This window comes from Myotis davidii, unplaced genomic scaffold (assembly GCF_000327345.1).
Source record: "Myotis davidii unplaced genomic scaffold, ASM32734v1 scaffold123, whole genome shotgun sequence".
NCBI lineage: Eukaryota > Metazoa > Chordata > Mammalia > Chiroptera > Vespertilionidae > Myotis > Myotis davidii.
In genome coordinates, this window is record NW_006295391.1 from 351645 (window position 1) to 371162 (window position 19518).

Here is a 19518-nt window from a genome sequence, read left to right on the forward strand (position 1 = left end):
GGGTTTTTTTTACCTTTCCAGGGGAGTTCTGCTCTTCCCGGCTGCAAACCGTCTCACCAGCTGAGCACTTTCGCCAGTTGGGGGTGGGTGTTATTAGTTTCAGCTGCTCACTCCGTTTGCTCCGGGACACGACCTGGGACGCGTCTGCCTATATCGCCGCCATCTTCCAGGATCCTTCTTCTTCTTATTCTTCTTCTTAAAGGATACCCTTCAACATTTTATGTAATAGCAGTTTGGTGGTGATGAACTCCTTTAGCTTTTTCTTGTCTGTAAAGCTCTTTATCTGACCTTCAATTCTAAATAATAGCTTTTCTGGGTAGAGTAATCTTGGTTGCATGTCTTTCATTACTTTGAATATTTCTTGCCACATCCTTCTGCCCTACAAAGTTTCTGTTCAGAAATCAGGTGCTCCCTTATAGGTAGCTAACTGCTTTTCTCTTGCTGCTTTTAAGATTCTCTCTTTGTTTTTAACCCTTGACATTTTAATTATGATGTGTCTTGGTGTGAGCCTCTTTGGCCTTGGGGTTTTCTGCACTTCCTGGACTTGTAAGTCTATTTCTTTCACCAGGTAGGGGATGTTTTCTGTCATTATTTCTTCAAATAGGTTTTCAATATCTTGCTTTCTCTCTCTTCTCCTCCTGGCACCCCTATTATGTAAATGTTGGTATGCTTGAAGTTGTACCAGAGGCTCCTTACACAATCTTTATATTTTTGGATTCTTTTATTTTTGCTCTTCTGATTGGGTGTTTTTTTGCTTCCTCATATTCCAAATCATTGATTTGATTCTCAGAATCCTCTACTCTAGTGTTGAATCCCTGTAAATTATCTTTATTTCAGTTAGTGTATGCTTAATTTCTGACTGGTCTTTTTTCATGTCTTTGACATTCTCACTAAGATCCTTGAAAGTCTCACTAAGTCCCTTGAAGCTCTCATTAAGGCCTTTGAGCAACCTTATAATCATCGTTTCTGTATCCAGTAGCTTATTTTCTTCCATTGCTTTCATTTGTAACATGTTTCTTTGTCTCTGAATTTTGGCTGCTTCCCTGTGTTGTTTCTATTTTGGGGTAGAGCTGCTATGTCTCCTTGAGTTGGTAGAGTGGCCTTGTGTATTACGTGTCCTATAGGGCCCAGTGGTTCAGTCTCCCCAGTCACCTGAGCTGGGCACTCTATGTATGTCCCTCTGTGGTCTGTATGCACATTCCTGTTGTAGTTGAGCCTTGATTGCTGTTGGCATTACTGGGAGGGATTGACCTCCAGGCCAACTGACTATGAGGACCAGCTGCCATTTACAATGGAAGAGCTGTAGTGCAGGAGACACCCCTATGGAGCAGGATTTGCTGCACTGGGGCTTTGGTGCTCACTGAGTCTGCCCCTTGAATGTATCACTTGTAATCTGCTATGGTCTGAAGCTGTCCACCAGGTACACTGGCTCTGGGGCTTTTCACTCTGTGCAAAGTTAGCCACTGCACAGAGATCTGCAGATGGCTGTTACTTATATTGGGATAGGAAGTGCCCAGGCAAGGCCCAGGTGTGAAGCAAGGCAGGCTGGTGTTAATTCTGGGTCTTGGGCCTTTTAGTGATAGGTTTGGGACACACTGACACCTGCTGCTGCTTTTTAAAGAGATTTTAGCAACGTCTGGCCATTCATATGGAAAAGCAGGCGCAAATAGCTTGAGTGGGGCTGCAAATTGAATGAGGCAGGGTTTCAGGGAATCACCAGGATAGAATGAGCAGTGTGGACCAGGCTGATGGAAACTCAGATATAGCTGCCAGTCAGCACTGTGATGGGGGAAGTCCCAGCTCAGGAATAATGACCCCTGTGAACACCATTAACTGGGAGAAAGCCACCCCTGAGTTCCTACCTCAATGCCAGACAGTCCAGTTCCTCCCTGTATGCCACTGGATTCTCCCAAAGCCACCACTTAGAGTTGGAACTCAGAGGAAGCGGGACTAAGTAGATTCATGTGTGGCCCCTTTAAGAGGCCCGTGTCTCTTAACTACAATTCTTGCTGGTTTTTACAGCCTGAAGTTACAGGGACTTCTCTTCCCACCTCTGGAATCCTGGGTTGGGGATCTAGTGTGGGGATGGAAACCCCTGTTTCTCATGGAGGCTTTGGAGATATCCTTCCCAATTAAAAATATGGCACACATGGGTGTTGGACCAGCCCGTTCTGTGCCTCTGTCCCTCCTACCAATCTCCATGTGCTTTCTTTACTTCTCTAGTTGCAGGACTTCCATTCAGCCAGATTTCAGGTGGCTCTGAATGATGGTTGTTCTGTATTTTAGTTGTTGTAATTTGATGTGGTTGTGGGAGGCAGCGAGTACTGGCATTTACTTATGCCACCATCTTGGTTCTCCCCCATCTTAACCATTATAAGTATTCTTACTGGTATTAAATACATTCCTAATGTTGTACTGCCATCAGCACCATCTATCTCCATAACTTTTTTTTTCTTGTAAAAATAAAACTGTACCCACTAAACAATAGCTCCACATTCCTCCCTTCTACTATTCCCTGGTAACTACCATTCTATTTTGTCTCTGTGATTTTGACTACATTAAGTACCTCACATAAGTGGAATCATCCAGTATTTTGTGACTGGCTTATTTCATTTAGTATAATGTCCTCAAGATTCATCCATGTTGCAGCATATGTCAAAATTTCCTTTCTTTTTAAGGTTGGATACTATTCCATTGTATGTGTATACCACATTTTGCTTATCCATTCGTCTGTCCATGGACACTTGGGTTGTTTCCATTTTTTAGCTATTATGAATAATGCTGCTATGAACATGGGTATACAGTTACCTCACAATTGCTGGATCATATGGTAATTTTGTTTTTAATTTTTTGAGAAACTGTCATACTGTTTTCCACAGTGGCTGTACCAACAGGGTTAATTTCTCCACACTTTCACCAATACTAGTTATTGTTATCTTTTATAGCAGCCCTCCTAGTGGGTGTGAGGTGGAATTTTATTGTAGTTTTGATTTGCATTTTCCTAATGGTTAATGATGTAGAGCATATTTTCATGTGCTTTTTGGTTATTTGTATGTCTTCTTTGGAGAAATGTATATTTAGGCCCTTTGCCCAGTTTTTAATCTTTTGTTGTTGTTGAGTTTTAGGAGATCTCCATACATCCTGGATATTAATCCCTTATCACATATTGATTTGCAAATTTTCTTTCATTTTGTTGATTGCCTTTTTACTGTGTAGATATTGTCTTTTGATGCACAAAAGTTTTTAATTTTAATGAAGTCCAACTTGTCTAATTTTTAATTGTTCTCTGTGCCCTTAGTGTCACATCCAAGAAATCATTGTCAAATCCAATGTTGTGAAGTTTTGCTCTAATGTATTTTAAACACATATATGTGGGTCTTTATAATTTGCCAGTATTATACAAGCAGTTTAAACTGTAATATTAGTTCAAAAAGAAAAACTGTTAATATGTATTATAGCAATATGGTTATTGTGTTTATGGGAATGATGAAGGTTAGAAATTAAAGTGCTTCAAAAAGGAATTTTTGGAAATGAAATTAATTTATAAAATACAGAGTAAATATGTACTTTCTGTCTGTTAATTAATAAATAGCTGGATGTTTTAAAAGCCACTGTGAATAGAAGTTCCAGTGAAGTAGAAGCTCTGAGGAAAAATACTTCCAAAATAAAGAAGGATATTGAGGGAGAAACAACAAGGTAAGAAAAAAGATGTTTAAATATATTTGTAGTTCTTAATTTACTTCTAGAAACATATTTTTTTGTTAAATAGCTATAAAATTATAGCTACTAAATTATTAAATTTAAAAATGTCACAGGTGTTTCATCACAGAGGCTCAGGAGTAATATTTTTATGGCATATTAACTATGTATTGGTAATAAAATGGCTTATGGTAAAATTTTTTCATATAACATGAAGTTATACGAAAAAATTGTAGGACAAACTATTCCTTGTTTGTTCGCATTCAATACCTCTAGACATGTTTTCTGTATTTTAATTATAAACTCTTTCTAGGTTACAAAGAATTAAAAAATCTAATGAGAATGCAAAAGAAAATTTAGAGCAGATAACTGAGAAAACTATGTCAGCAGAAGAGAAAGCTACCAATTTGGAAGATATACTAAAGGAGGAGGAAAAAAGTGTGAAGGTAAAGTGTAGTTCCCATTTAAAAGATCACAGCACATTCAGCAATAGTGAATGAATTAGATTCCTGAGATCAGAGGAGTAGGAAGTCTTTTAAGAGGCTCTGCTTTCTGGTGATGACATTTGTAATCAGCATTGTTGGTCCTCTTTTTATTGCTTCTGTGGCTCTTGGTGACTGCTCTCTTCTTAAGCTCCTGATCCTCCATTTGCTTCATTTTCAGCATTTAATTTGGATGTCTTCTTCTTTTTTTTCTTTTGTTAATCCTCACCTGGATATATTCTCCCCCAACCCCACCCCGGGCCACTGATTTTTAGAGAGTAGAAAGGAGGGGGAGAAACAGAGAGAGAGAAACACCCATGTGGGACACATTGATTGCTTGCCTCCCACACACTTCCCGACCAGGGTCAAGGATTGAGACGGCAACTGTGGTATGTGCCCTTGACTGGAATGGAACCCTAGACCCTTCAGTCCCAGGCTGATGCTATAACCATCGAGCAAAACCAGCTAGGGCTTGATATCTTCTTTTAAAGATAGCTCCTGTATCTTAGATTCCATGCCTTCCCAATGCCTAGTGTGTCCATGTCCCTGCTTGTCATCTATTATATATATATTAGAGGCCCAATGCACAAAATTCGTGCAAGAGTAGGCCTTCCTTCCCCTGGCTGCCGGCACCAGATTTCCTCTGGCCCCCAGGACCCAGACTTCCCTCGTAGCCCCCGCTTTGTCTGCAAGGTCGTCCGGAAGGACATCCAGTCTAATTGCCTTCTGGACGACCTTGTGGACAAAGCCAGGGCTACAAGGGAAGCCTGGGTCTCGGGTGCCCGTGGGCTGCCAGAGGGAAGCCTGGGTTCTGGGTGCCGGAGGGAAGCCTAAGTCCCGGGTGCCAGAGGGAAGCTGGTGCTGGCAGCCGGGGGAAGGAAGGCCTTCTCTTGCACAAATTTCATGCATCAGGCCTCTAGTGTTCTCATATTGCAAATGTATCTTGAAAAGTGCCCTTGTTTTACAATTGATTTCTATATGATTATCATTTTTTATGTGTAAATTCCCCCCCAATGGTCTACATTTATTAGCTGTATTTCTTCACCATGTGCTACTGCTATCTTTTTAACCTCGTAGAGTCTGGCATCATTTATCAGTAAATGGGCTCTTAAATGCTATTATTTTACTAACCTTCTTGACATCTCCCTCTACCTTAATCTCTTTGGCATGTTGGTAGCATTAAATCCAATGTTTGAGGAACTGGAAGAGGTTAAATTTCCTCTTTGAAAATTTCAAAGTGACTGTATGACCTGACACTGTAGGCACTATTTCTTGCTTTTAACATTTTTTTAATAAAAAAGCCGCCTTTATTACTTTTTAGAGAGAGAGGAGAGGGATAGAGAGATAGAAACATTGATGAGAGAGAAGCATCATCCATGCACACCCTAAAGGGGATTGAGCCCAAAACCCAGGCATGTGCCCTGACAGGGAATCGAACCAACAACCACTTGGTTCATGGGTTGTTGCTCAAACTCTAAGCCACACCTACCAGGCTTTTAACTTGTGTGTGTGTGTGTGTGAAGCAGAAGGGTAGTTGAAGATGGTGGCAAAAGTCCCTCATTTGCTGAGGTTTATATTAAGGATGGTTTCACTCGTATTTGGACAGAATCTGCTTCCTCAGTGTGTTGTGCTTTTAAAATTCCTGAGTAATGAAGTCATGCAGCAGTTGACTTGGGTGGTGTCTGAATCCAACATTATTTTTTTAACCTAATTTTTTCTTCCAAGAAAATGATTTTCTGTAGCACCTGAGATGGGACAGTATTAAAACTTATCAGAAATCTGTAAAAATGGTAAAATTCACTTGAAATAGACTTTTGGGCAACAGAATGAAAAACTAGTGACATTTTAAAAGAAATTAGCTGAATTTGAAAAAAATAAGATTGTAGCATCTGTACTAATTGTGCTCTAGCAGGGCTGTGTTCAGAATCTTGATTTTTATAGCCACTGGATTTTGTGTCTGTTTGGAAAAATCCCAACCCTATGTGTTTTGGAGATGTGCTGTGTTATTCACCACCAAGCACTAACTTGAAAACTCTGCTAGGCAATCTTTGAGAAGGTATTAAACCCAATAAAAAGTGTCTGTTATATGAAAAATAATGGATTTTATATGATTATATCAGATTATATTTCTTAATTTGTGCCCCAAAGAAGGTGGGAGATTGAATGATGTAATTTCTTCCCTATAATACCCTCAAGACTTCCGTAAACATGAATTTATATTCTGTTTTCTAAGGAAACCAGTGGAATCCCTAGTTCTAAGGTTAGGGTGGAATAACAGATCAAGGTACATGATACAAGAATAGAAAACTACTATTCTAGTCTACTAGCATAGAGTAGACTATAAGAAATGTTGGGGATGTGTTGAAATTGTGGGAGGCCTTTATATCTCAAGAGCTAAAATGTTGAGGGTTCATTTATGAGCCCCCTACATTATACTGTTTATAAAATAAAATATTTACGGTATCAAAATTTCACTAACCACTATTATTCTTATCACCAGGAAGTAGAAATTCAATTGACCATATTGAAAGGTGTGCTATTTAAGATAGGTCATGAATTACAGACTGAGACAATGAAAGAAAAATCTCTTATATCAGAAATTGAAGGAACCCGTTCCTCTCTAAAGCGCCTCAACCAACAGCTACATAAACTGGATTTTGAAACCTTGAAGCAGCAAGAAATTATGTACAGTCAGGTAGATGTTACTCTTATGAATATCTTATGAATATTGACTTGTTATAGTTGTGATGGTCAAGATACTACAGTGCTACGGGAAAACAAAAATTTCTAAGCACTCTTTGAGGGATAGACAGATATTGAAGATGGGATTTCATGCTAGGTCACTAGTAGGGTGAGGAAGCCTTAAATGCTATTTTTTTTTTCTCTGTCGGAAATAAACAGGTAAGAGGACAGGCAACTCTTGTGAGGGAGAACCATGCTTTAAAGGAACCTGGGGCAATTGAACATAGAGTAAAACAAAACAAGGAGTTGGACATCTGAAGCCTAGAAAAACTATATGTTGATGTTTTAGTTGTGTGGACATTGGGACATAGGCTTTCTCATCCCCACACATAGACAAATATGTTAAAAGTATTTTTTTCAGTTTTTCCTTATTTTTTCTATTTATTTGTTCTGTCTCATTAATCTCTTAATGTCCTCCCTCTGTACATCTTAATCTCCCTATCTAATATATTTTTAGTTTCTCAAAATTACAGATGCTAAAGCTTAATTAAAAAAATAATTCATTTCAAGTTTTGTTTTTTTTATGACTAACAACTCATGACTATATTATTATTATTTTGCATCTCCTTTTGAAAATGTATCCTCAAAAATGTATGTCCATGTATATCCAGTGGGTTTACTGAGGTTCCATCATGGTAATACAATAAATAGCTCCCTACATGACTTTGTTATATTTTCAGATTACTTATATGTCACTACCATGTACCCTGATTGTTGAAGAATAGGTTAGTGTTTCTCTCTTTAGGGTAAGAAGGATTTTATCCTGTAAATTATTGAAGGCTTAAAGTGACACCTAGGCCAACTGATAAAAAGGTCTTTACCGTGTCTTTATAGTTGTAGAAATATTTTTCACCATTTGTTTCTCCTTACTAACTTATTTTAATAAACTGTAACAGGATTTTCACATTCAACAAGTGCAACGCCGAATGTCACGGTTAAGGGGAGAAATTAATTCAGAAGAAAAACAAGGTCTTCAAGTAAAAATTGTTGAACTTAAAGAGACGTTGGAAGAGAGAAATTCTACATTTGGCACTTTGGAAACACAGATCAAGAAGCTTCATGTAACTTATCCAAAAACACTTTTTATGCTTCAAATATGCTAGTCATTAGTCATTCTGTTTTAAGAGAACATGTTCTTAAGACTTAACTTTGGATAGGTGATTGCCAAGCTACACACATATATAATAAACGTATGAACTGATATCCATATTTCTATAAAAATGCAACATTACCATTGATTATTGCCATCAGGCCTGCCTGCAGTACCTGCTGAGTTAGGTGAATCCTTCACCTGTAGCAACTCCACCTGAGCCCATGCTCCAGGCTTTAAGGCCCATCTTAGTATCCCTCCTATTCGTTGTGGCCCAGAGTGTGTGGGGGTTCCGCAGGGATGCAGAGGCATCTTTACTGCTCCCCTTCTACTCTTACCAACTGCCAGTGATGGTAGGGCATGGGCCTGATGCTCCAGCGCCAGCCATCTTCAGGGCTTCCAATCAGGATACCAGGCTTTCTTCGTGGCATTCTTACTGGCTATAAGTCTTTAGAGCTCAGACAGGGCTCTTTAAAACATGATACTCCAGTCAAAGTTTTCTGTTAATAAAACCATTATTAGGAACCAGTCTTATTGAATATATGCAAAGAAATGTATTGCCATGACATATTTAGCATTGCCAAATTTCGGAGGAAAACATAAGGAGAAAAACATACTGATCTGCCTTGCCAATTCCTTTTCATGGATTTATAACAAAACAGTAACTGTTGGCATAAAACCTTCTTTTTATGCATAACCATGCCTCAGACCTTCTATTCCAAACAGGCCTTTCCCAGCTTTCTACAGTTGAGGTTTGTACTACCCCTGACATGGGCATGGTTACGCAGGCCTGCAAGACAGTATATAGGCTGCCAACCATTAACTGTCTCTCAACAGAGACCAAAACCTGATGGGCACTCTTCCCTGCCCAGTTGGGTACCTGCCCTCTTGGCAGCTAGACACCCTTTACTTTTGGGGTTCACCCCACACAGTCCCCTTTCAGGATAGCCAATATACATTCAAACCGATGCAACGGCAAGCCAAGTGGCAGAGAGCTCGTAACCCGAATTTTAGCTCACAACTCAAAGAGAAAAATCGGCCGAGAGATGGCTCGTATCTTGAAAAACTCATTAGTCAGGACACTCGTAAGTCAAGGCCCCACTGTAGATGATAAAAATGAAAAAAAATTTATGTTAATATCCATAAATATTATATTAGAGATGTTACAGCATAAATAATAAGACTTTAAAAATCTGATTTATTTTAATATTTAATGGAGCACATAATTTAATGTAAGATGTTTAATAGTATGTATTTAATATTGCTATTTAAAAACATATTTGTGTACCTGTTTTCCTTCTTACAGAATGATCTTTACTTTATCAAGATGTCAAACAGTAAAAATTTTGATGAAAAAAAGTCCCTCATGACCAAAATAAATGAACTAAACCTTTTCAATGAAAGATCAGAGAAAGAACTTAGTAAAGCTCGAGCTTTGAAGCAGGTACAGTAAAATAATATGAGTATATAATAAAATCTACATGTTTTCAGGCTCAATATAGGAAAATTTAAAAAACATAGCAACATTTGAAAAAGACAGTAAGTCACTAAAGTGTTAAAATACATTATTTCTCTCCAGTCTCAAAGAAAATTTGCTATATATATTGTATTTAAAATTTGTTAATATATTATACATGCTTCCAAAACATTAAATATTCTAGAGACACAGAAACATGGAACAGACTGACAAATTTCAGAGGAAGATGGGGGTAAAGGAGATGGGGATGGGGGGAGAGATTTACCAAAGATTTTATATACATACTAGAAGCCCAATGCATGAAATTCGAGCATGGGTAGGGTCCCTAGGCATGGCCGGCAATCAGGGCCTATCCGGGCCTTCTGACTGACATCTGGGGCCTTCTTTCATTCCGTGCCTCCCCCTGGTGGTCAGTGTGTAATAGCAAGCGATGGATCTCCTGGTCAAACTCCCATGGGTACAATGTGCGTTTTAGTCTAGAGGCCCAGTACAAAAAGTCATGCACAGGTGGGGTCTGGTCGGCTGGCCCTGCAATCAGAGTGGGGGGGGCGGGATCGGGGTCTGGGCCAGCCGGGAGGAGGGGCCACAGGTGAGTGGTGGGCTGGCCCTGCCCCCTAGTCAAACTCCCAGTTGAACTCCCAGTTGAGGGGACAATTTGCATATTAGCCTTTTATTATATAAGATACACAAAGCCCCCAGACACAGTCAATAGTGTGGTGAAGGCTTGGGAAGGGCAGGTGTGGGATGGAGCAGGTCAATGGGGGAAAAATGACAAAAAAACGAAGGGACATCTGTAATACTTCCAGCAATAAAGATAATTTTTAAAAATATGACCTTGTAGTGACCAGGAAAAAAATTTTTTGAAGTCTTTCCACAGTCCATTGCACAAAGTTACTATAATTTACTTGGGCAATCTCTTATTTTTTGGATTTATAATTGTTTCTAGTATTTGACTATTTTAAATAGTATTATCATGTTCTATGCACATATATCATTGTACAGTTGTTCAGTTAGTTCCTTACGATAAATCTCCACCTGTATAATTAAGGTTGAAAAAGAATGAATATTTTCAGTATCTTAAAACTATGTTTAAGTCCAATTGTCTTCTAGAGGGTTCAATTAATATTCCCAGTAGCAATGTGTAAGCATCCTATTTTACTTACCACCATCAAAGCTGGATCTTACAGTTGATAAAATTATTGTCAATTTGATGGTCATACATGATCTCTCATTGTTTTTAGTCTGCATTTTTATTTATTTATTTATTTTTTAAAATATATTTTATTGATTTTTTACAGAGAGGAAGGGAGAGAGATAAAGAGTTAGAAACATCAATGAGAGAGAAACATCGATTAGCCGCCTCCTGCACATCTCCTCCTGGGGATGTGCCCGCAACCCAGGTACATGCCCTTGACCGGAATCGAACCTGGGACCTTTCAGTCTGCAGGCTGACGCTCTATCCACTGAGCCAAACCGGTTTCGGCAAGTCTGCATTTTTAAACTTTGTGACATTTTGAAACACTTTATGTTTAAAAATAAAATTTAAAATATCCTATATAATAAAAGGCTAATATGCAAATAGACCATAGGGCAGAACAACCAAATGACTAGTCACTACGACGTGTGCTGACCACCAGGGGGTGCATGCGGAACATGGCAGGCATTTACTGTGGCAGATGGTGGAGCAGGTGAGCGAGGGCGCCAGACCAAGGCGGGGCACCAGTTGCTGTCATCAGGGCCAGCTTCAGGTGGTTACTGAAAATTCTTTGCTCCCACATGCCACCGTCTGGCCCAGTGCTCATACCTACTGCAGGCATGCTTGCACTTGCTGCCAGCACCTGGTGCCGGCCCCGATCGCTCGGCACCATCAGCAGGTATGAGCAGCGACTGCCGGCCCCAATTGCCCCTGAGGGCTTCTCCCCTCTTCCTGTTCCTGAGGGCGATCAGGGCAACAGCCACCACTCACTCCTGCTGACAGCACTGGCCCCGCTCGTACCCACTGCTGGTGCCGGCCCCAATCACTCTGCGAGCGGGGCTGGCACCATCAGCTCATGGGAGCAGTGGTGGCAGGAGCAGGGCTGCCAGCAGACAAGGGACCAGGGGCCCCAGCAGGAGGGGCTGAACGGGGGTGCAGAGGATGTGCTGAGACCCGCCTCTGTGCCCACTGTAGCCCCGCGGTCCACAGTTCCTTTCAAGGTGCATGAACTCGTGCACTGGACCCCTAGTGTTTAAACAAAAATGTTTAAAACAGTTTCTTTTAAATATACTATTATATTTAAAAGGCCCAGTGCATGGAATTTGTGCACTGGGTGAGGGGTTCCTCAGCCCAGCCTGTGCCCTCTCACAGTCTAGGTCCTTTTAGACTGGGGTGGGCAAACTTTTTGACTCAAGGGCCACAATGGGTTCTTAAACTGGACCGGAGGGCCAGAACAAAAGCATGGATGGAGTGTTTGTGTGAACTAATATAAATTCAAAGTAAACATCATTACATAAAAGGGTACAGTTTTTTTTGTTCAATAGTTTTATGATCCTGCCCACGGGCCGTAGTTTGCCCATGGCTGGTCTAGAACCCCTCGCTCCTTACCGCTCAGCTTGCTGCTCCTTAGCACTGCTGCGGAGGTGGGAGAGGCTCCTGCCACCGCCATTGCACTTGCCAGCCATGAGCCCAGCTTCTGGCTGAGCAGCACTCCCCCTGTGGGAGTGCACTGACCACCAGGGGGCAGCTCCTGCATTGAGCATCTGCCCCCGGTGGTCAGTGTGCATCATGGTGACCGGTCGTTCTGCCAGTTGTTCTGTCATTCAGTCAATTTGCATATTAAGGTTTTATTATATAAGATGTTCCACAATTTTTATTTTTTGCTTTCAGGTTTATGTTCTTGGCCCATATTTCCATTAGGAGGTTTATATTTTTTAATTGCTTTGCAAAAGATCTTCATATGTAAAAATATTAATTTTGCCTTAAATAGTGCCAATATTTTTTCCATTTGTCTTTAAATTTTTATTTAGTTTTTTAAATATATTTTATTGATTTTCTACGGAGAGGAAGGGAGAGGAATAGAGTTAGAAATATTGATGAGTGAGAAACATCGATCAGCTGCCTCCTGCACACCCCCTACTGGGGATGTGCCCGCAAGCAAGGTACATGCCCTTGACTGGAATTGAACCTGGGACCCTTCAGTCCTCAGGCCGACGCTCTATCCACTGAGCCAAACCGGTTAGAGCTTTATTTAGTTTTTTGACATTAAAGTTTTTTAAACATCAAACATTTAAGTGCTTTTCCTTGTATAAATGTTATGTTTAGAAACTTCTTTGTCATATATAAATCAAACAAATACTTGCTATTTCTAATAGCGGCATTATTTTTATCTCTTGCATTAAGTTTTTTTTTTACTCATCTGGAATTTATTTTTGGTACATATGAAATGTAGGGATATAATCTTTTCTCCAACTAAAAAACTATATTTTTGAAATAGTAAAAATCTTGTATTCTCGAGTGTTTGTTTCTGGGCTTTCTATTCTGAAAATTATCTGTACACTTTTTATCAGGACTCTACTCATGATGGAATTGTTTTAAAATAAAAATTTAATTACATATCATTTTATGAGATTCAGTTTAGAAAGTAAAAATGCTCACCCACAGAGCTTTATATATTTTCAGTTTCAATTTTAGGAATAATTTTTTCCTTTTTTTCTTTAATAAAACTTGAATTTAGGATTGAATTATAGTAAAAGACTTGGAATGGCTATAATTTTTTTTAAGTGAAAAGGACAGAAATAAAAAGGAAGAGGAAAAAAAAAAGCAAAGGAAAACCAGAGTCATGACTCAGAGCAATCTAAATTTAACCTTAGTTAACATCTTGGTCAATCGTCAAATCAGAAAAAAGTTATGTTTTCAAGTTTGACATTTGTAGCAGTAATAAAGAAAAATATTTTGGTTTGGGTATAAAAATAATTTTTCAATATTTGACTATGATAGGACTTGATGATTGAAGACAGTCTTTTAAAACTTGAAGCTAAACGTGCTCGTGAATTGCTTCACAGTAAAGCAGAAGAAGTTCTTTCTCTGGAAAAAAGAAAGCAGCAATTACAAACAACTATGGAAGAACGAACTGAAGAAATTAAGGTTCACAAAACTATGCTTGCATCACAAATAAGATATGTCGATCAAGAAAGGCAAGCCATAAGGTAACAATTAGAATTTTCACATCCTGCTAATGAATTTTGAAAACATAATTCTGTTTTCATATTGTTTGAAAACATAATACTGCTCCCTCTGCCACCCGGGGTGTCCATCTTTTTCATATTCATTTGAAAAGCCTTTTAATATAATATATGGGACATATGTTAGCCATAAATCTATGCTTTTTCATCTTTCTTTCCTTTGGCTAACTCCTCATCCCGCCCTCTCCCCCCATTTTTATTGTTGTTGTTATTGTTAATCCTCACCTGAGGATAATTTTCCATTGATTTTTAAGGAGAGTGGAAGAGAGAGGGAAAGACAGAGAGAGAAACATCGATGTGAGAGAAACACATCGATTGGTTGCCTCCTGCACAAGGCAATCAGGGCTCAGGCTAGGGAGGAGCCTGCAACCAAAGTACCGCCCTTGACCGGAATCGAACATGAGACCCTTTGGTCCACAGGCTGACACTCTATCCACTGAGCCAAAGAAGCTAGCGCTAAATCCGCATTCTTTAGATCAGTGGTTCTCAACCTTCTGGCCCTTTAAATACAGTTCCTCATGTTGTGACCCAACCATAAAATTATTTTCGTTGCTACTTCATATCTGTAATGTTGCTACTGTTATGAATCGTAATGTAAATATCTGATATGCAGGATGGTCTTAGGCGACCCCTGTGAAAGGGTCCTTCGACTGCCAAAGAGGGCGCGACCCACAGGTTGAGAACTGCTGCTTTAGAGTCTCCTTTTTGCATTAAGATCATTAATTGATTTTTTTGTTTGGTTTGTGGTAAGGATTTCTTAACATGTTTACCCTTATGGATAGCTAATAACTGTTTATTGAAGCAAATTTTCCCTAAAGATTTTGCATATCTTTTATAAGATTTATTCCTGGTTACATGTTATTTTTTAAATGTTACCATCAGTGTTATCTTCTGTAAAACATTTCATTTCTGATTTGTTGCTGGTATATAAAAATACAGTTAATTTCTGTATAGTAAGTATCCAGCAACCTTGCTTAAACTCTCATTAATTCTAATAATTGATCTAGGTTGTAATTTCTATTTATTGCACTTACATCATTTGTAAATAAGTTTTTTTTGCCTTCTTTTCAATCTTTATACTTTTCTTTTTCTTGCTTTATTGCCCTTGCTATCTAACTTCCAGTTCATTGCTGAACAGTGGTGGTGATTGTAGGTACTCTTGTCTTGTGCCTGATCTCAAAGGGAAAGTTTTCATTGTTTTATCATTAAGTATGAAGTTTACTGTAGTGTTTTTTGAGATACTCTTTATAATATTAAAGAGTATAATATTAAGCCCTTATAATATTAAGGGCTTTCCCATATATTTTCTTTCTTTGCTAAGAGATTGTTTTAATTTTTTTAATTTGGAGTGGGTGTTGAATTTTATTATATGGTTTTTGGGCATTTGTTTATATGTAGCTCCTTCAGTCTGTTAATATAATTAAATACATTGATTGATTTTTCGAAGTTAAACAACCTTACATTTCTGGAATAAACTCAGATTGTCTATCACATATTGTATTTTGTATACATCTAGTTTTGGGGGGTAATATTTTTATACAATTTTTCATCTATGCTCATTCTCCTTTTTCTTTGGCCCTTTTCACATTATCAGGCTACTGAAGTTATCTCCTCTTCTATAAAACTATTTTTGTGTGTTTCTTATTTTTCTGTACTCTGGGTAAGTTTGTAAAATAGTACTAGTAGGAACTTTCAAAGGCCTCACTGAGAAAGCCATCAGAGAGCTAGAGCTTTGTGAGAATTTTCAACTGCTGGTTTAATTTATTTGTTGTTCATAGGACAGTGCAGATTTTATACGTCGTCTTGAGTCAATTTTGGTAAATTATATATTTCCCTAGGAAAAGTTTTCTATTTCCTCTAATTTTCAAAGATATTGCCATAAAGTTGTTCACAATATTTTATTATTTGTTTCATAGCTGCAGTGTTTTTAGTATTTCATTCCTGATTTGAATTATTTGTAACTTATCTTGCAAGTAATGGCATTTATTGCTCTTTGAAAATAATCAAATCTTGCTGATTTTTACCATTGTGAATTCATTTTTTATTTTATTAATTGCTACTCACATTTATTATTCTCCCTTCTATTTTTATGGGCTTACTTTGACTTCATTTTTCTAACTTTTTTCAGATAGATGCTTAGCTAATTAATTTTCAACTTTGAAGGCTAAAACAATTCCCTTAGGTATTATTTTAGCTGCATCTTTATTACCTTGGTTTTTGTTTTCTTTCTGGAAGCTTAGGACAATACCTAAATATTATAGGTTTTGCAGGCCATATGGACTCTGTTGCATCAACTTAATAATGACGTTGTAGAGTAAAAGCAGCCATAGACAACAAGTGAATAAATGAGCATGGATGGCTGTGTTTCAATAAAACTTTATGGATACTGGAATTTGAATTTTATAGAAATTTCATAGAATATAATTTTTCTTTTGATTTTTTAAATCCAATTTGCATTTAAAAATGTAAAAGCTATTCTTTGCTCATGAACTGTACAAAAACAGGAGGCAGGCAGACTCCCTGGCTCTTTATTACCTAGTAATAATATTCCACTGTATGCATCTACTCCAATTTGTTTGTACATTTCCCCATTGTTAAACATCTGAATTGTTTCCAGTTTTTGGCTACTGCAGATAAAACTGCTATGAACATATGTCTTCTTGGTATGAACATATGCTTTCTTTTCTCTTGGGTAAATACCTAGAGTGGAATATCTGGATCATATGGTAGGTATTTCTTTTTGTCCTGCTGGTGTTTTTTTCATTGATTTTACTGAATTTTGTTTTTCTTTTCTCCTCTTCAATTGTTTGGAGGATATATATTCTAATTTTAATTATTTTGTTGGTTATTCTTAAATTCAGAAGAAACTTTAATCTTCCTGTTTTCCTATGAACACTGAAGATGAATTTGGTTTTATTATTTTTCCCTTCCCCAAAGAGGTTAAGACTCTTAGCATGTTTTACTGCTGCATTTCTTGTCTTCATCTTTCATGTATTATTGAAATCACTGATTATTATATCTGGTTGTTATTTATTGCTTTTAATATTATGTCTCTACTTTTAAAAGAACTACTTTCTTATAAGTTCTTTGAACCCTTCAGCCAATTGCCAGCAGTAATTTCATTCTAGCTGTGTTTTACTTTGTTTTTGGGTTCAGTATTTTTTCATGTATCCTTTGTCTTCCTATTTTCTTGGATTTCCATTTCATTTCTCTGGAGTATGTTCTGAATTTTTTTTCATTGATGTTTTCTGAAATTTTTGAGTCCTTTTCATAATTAAAACATATTTATTTTACCCTATATTTTAATTAGTTGAACTTTGAAAGCATTGTTTCACATTGTTCTACATATAGTGCTGTTTATGAGAGGTCTGATTTCAGGTTATTTTATTTTGTAGGAAACTTGGTTTTTGTTTTCTTTCTGGAAGCTTAGGACAATCTTTTTACCTTGGGGTTTTAGAATTTTCTTATATGTATCCTGGTGTTTTTTCATTTTTTCTTGTTTGACCCTTTGTGAACTCTTTCAGTTATTTCATTAAAGTCTTTCTTCAAGTCAGGAAAATACCTATTACTTCTTTATTTTTTCTCACAGCATACTCTATTCTACCCATTTGTTGCTCACTTTTAGTGGATGTTGGTCTTCTTAGATATGTCTTCACTTCCAGATTTCTTAACTTTTCTCTCATATTAAATTTTCTATTATTTCTATTCCACTTTAGATATTTTCATTCTCTCTCTCCCTATCATCTTTTTTATCTCTTCCTTGTTTCCTGCCTCTCTTTCTTCATATCTCTAATTCATTCTTTTTCTTCATTGGTTACATATGTACACCTGCAACTAACACACACACACACACACACCTATATATATAAAAGGCTAAGTGACGATCCAGTCGTCTGACCAGCCAGTACCTATGATGAGTACTGACCACCAAGGGGCAGATGCTTAACACAGGAGCTGCTGAGCTGCAATGACTTGGCAGCTGCGGTTCTCAGGTGATGCACTCTGAACCAGAGAGGAGGGAGCCCAATTCCACCTTTGGTCGTGGGTTATGTTGTTCCTGGACACAAATCTGGTTTACCGCACACTTGCATTTGTGTGCCACACCCTGTATTACAGCAACTTTGCAGAGTGCTCTCTTGCACTCCAGGATTCCTTGGGGAATGTCAGACAGCTGGTTCAGCCCAATCCCCTCAGGCCAGGCCAAGGGACCTGCTCACTCCAAGACTCCCTTCCAGTGGTGTTGCCCCAGGTGCAGCCAGCCAGGGAGGAACTGCGGGAGGTTGGCTCCAGGGCATGTCTGGCCCTCTAGCCCAGTCCTGCCCCACTCAGCCACCACCAGGGACTGCCTGCATTAGTCCCTGCACCAGAGCCAGTACCAGGCCGAGCCAGAAAACTAGAGCATGAGTTTTCTTCTCTTTTTCTTTTCCTGCTCACTCTGCAGACACCCTTCGAACCACGGTGCCACCCCAGGAATTCTAATTAATTTCCTTTCAATGTGCACAAATCCATGCACCAGGCCACTAGTATATATATGTGTGTGTGGGGGTGGGGGGAGTGTGTATGTAGTTTAGTATATATATGTAGTTTATTGGATTTTAGAGAGAAAGGGTGTGGCAGAGAGAAACATTGATGTGAGTTATCATCTGCCTCCTGCACACCCACTACTGGGGATCAAGCCTGCAATTTGTGCATGTGATCTTGCCTGGGAATCAAACTAGCAACCTTTTGGTGCACCATCCACTGAGCCAAACCGGTTTTGGCTGAAACTAACATTTTAGATAAATTATAATTAAAAAATAAAGAAGTAAAATTGAAAAGGGGAAATTACTTGCAAGAACTCTTGTTTTATGGGTATTTTTGGTTGCAATATCCTCTCATCTTTCAGAGGACAGTAATTAGAATACTCTGAAAGTTTTCTTCTAGCCCATGCATTATCTTTGTTTCTCCTAGTGTCTGTTCTGTTATTGCACATTTTGTTCTTTTTATTTATGCTGTTAGCTTTCCTTAAATGTCTGATAGTCCTAAGCTTTCTGTTATATTTACTTTAAAATGCTTAATTAATAATTATGGTGATTGGTAAAGTGATCTAGTATGGTAAAGTATGGGGTTTCTTCTGCAATTAGGTAGATTTTTTTCTCCAACAAGTCTCTACTCTAAATGGGAGGCTGGTGGTAGGCTATGAGTAAGTCTGTCCCTAAAGGAGTTTATTTTGAAGACATATTTCATTCCTGGGTAGAGCTGCCTTTTTTCTTTTTCTTTTTCTTTTTCTTAATTAACTCTAACTCTTGTTCAGGCCTGGAATGACATGCTTTTAAAAAAAAAAAAATCTAGCTCCAACCTACAGTGCTAGAACTCTGATAATTGGGGGCGAGGGGTGGGGGGTTTATCATTGGAGAATAAATAATTCCTGCCAACATCCCTGTATACTCTGAGGGGTTGAAGAGAGTGGTTCAGATGTTCCATAGGTAATTCTTATATTAATTACCTTCATAATAGCCTCAGATATAACTTTTTCTCATTGATGAATTTGGATTTTTTCCCAGATTTCTTTTGGTGAAAATAGCTTTTATTTATGCATTAATCGGTGTGTATATCTCTATTTCCCTGTCTATAGTATCCCATTTGTTTTTCCTCTTTTTGTTGTTGTTAATGGTCACCCAAAGATGTTTTTTCCATTGGTTTATTTTTAGAGAGAGTGGAATGAAGGAAGGGAGGGATGGAGGGAGAGAAAGAGAGAGAGATACAGAGAGAGAGAGATAGAGATAGAGATAGAGATAGATAGATAGATAGATAGATAGATATATAGA

At 38.2% G+C, this 19518-nt stretch overlaps 1 protein-coding gene across 1 annotated transcript in view; it reads left to right on the forward strand.

Annotated features, from left to right (window-relative positions):
* The window catches only part of CCDC39 (coiled-coil domain containing 39), a 51308-nt gene that overhangs the window by 22811 nt on the left and 8979 nt on the right, over positions 1 to 19518 (forward strand). Inside the window, exons 8-13 of the mRNA XM_006770017.1 lie at positions 3593 to 3696; positions 4013 to 4145; positions 6682 to 6876; positions 7820 to 7984; positions 9320 to 9457; positions 13467 to 13675. Of these exons, the coding sequence (XP_006770080.1) occupies positions 3593 to 3696; positions 4013 to 4145; positions 6682 to 6876; positions 7820 to 7984; positions 9320 to 9457; positions 13467 to 13675 (944 nt within the window). The remainder of the gene's footprint in view (positions 1 to 3592; positions 3697 to 4012; positions 4146 to 6681; positions 6877 to 7819; positions 7985 to 9319; positions 9458 to 13466; positions 13676 to 19518) is intronic.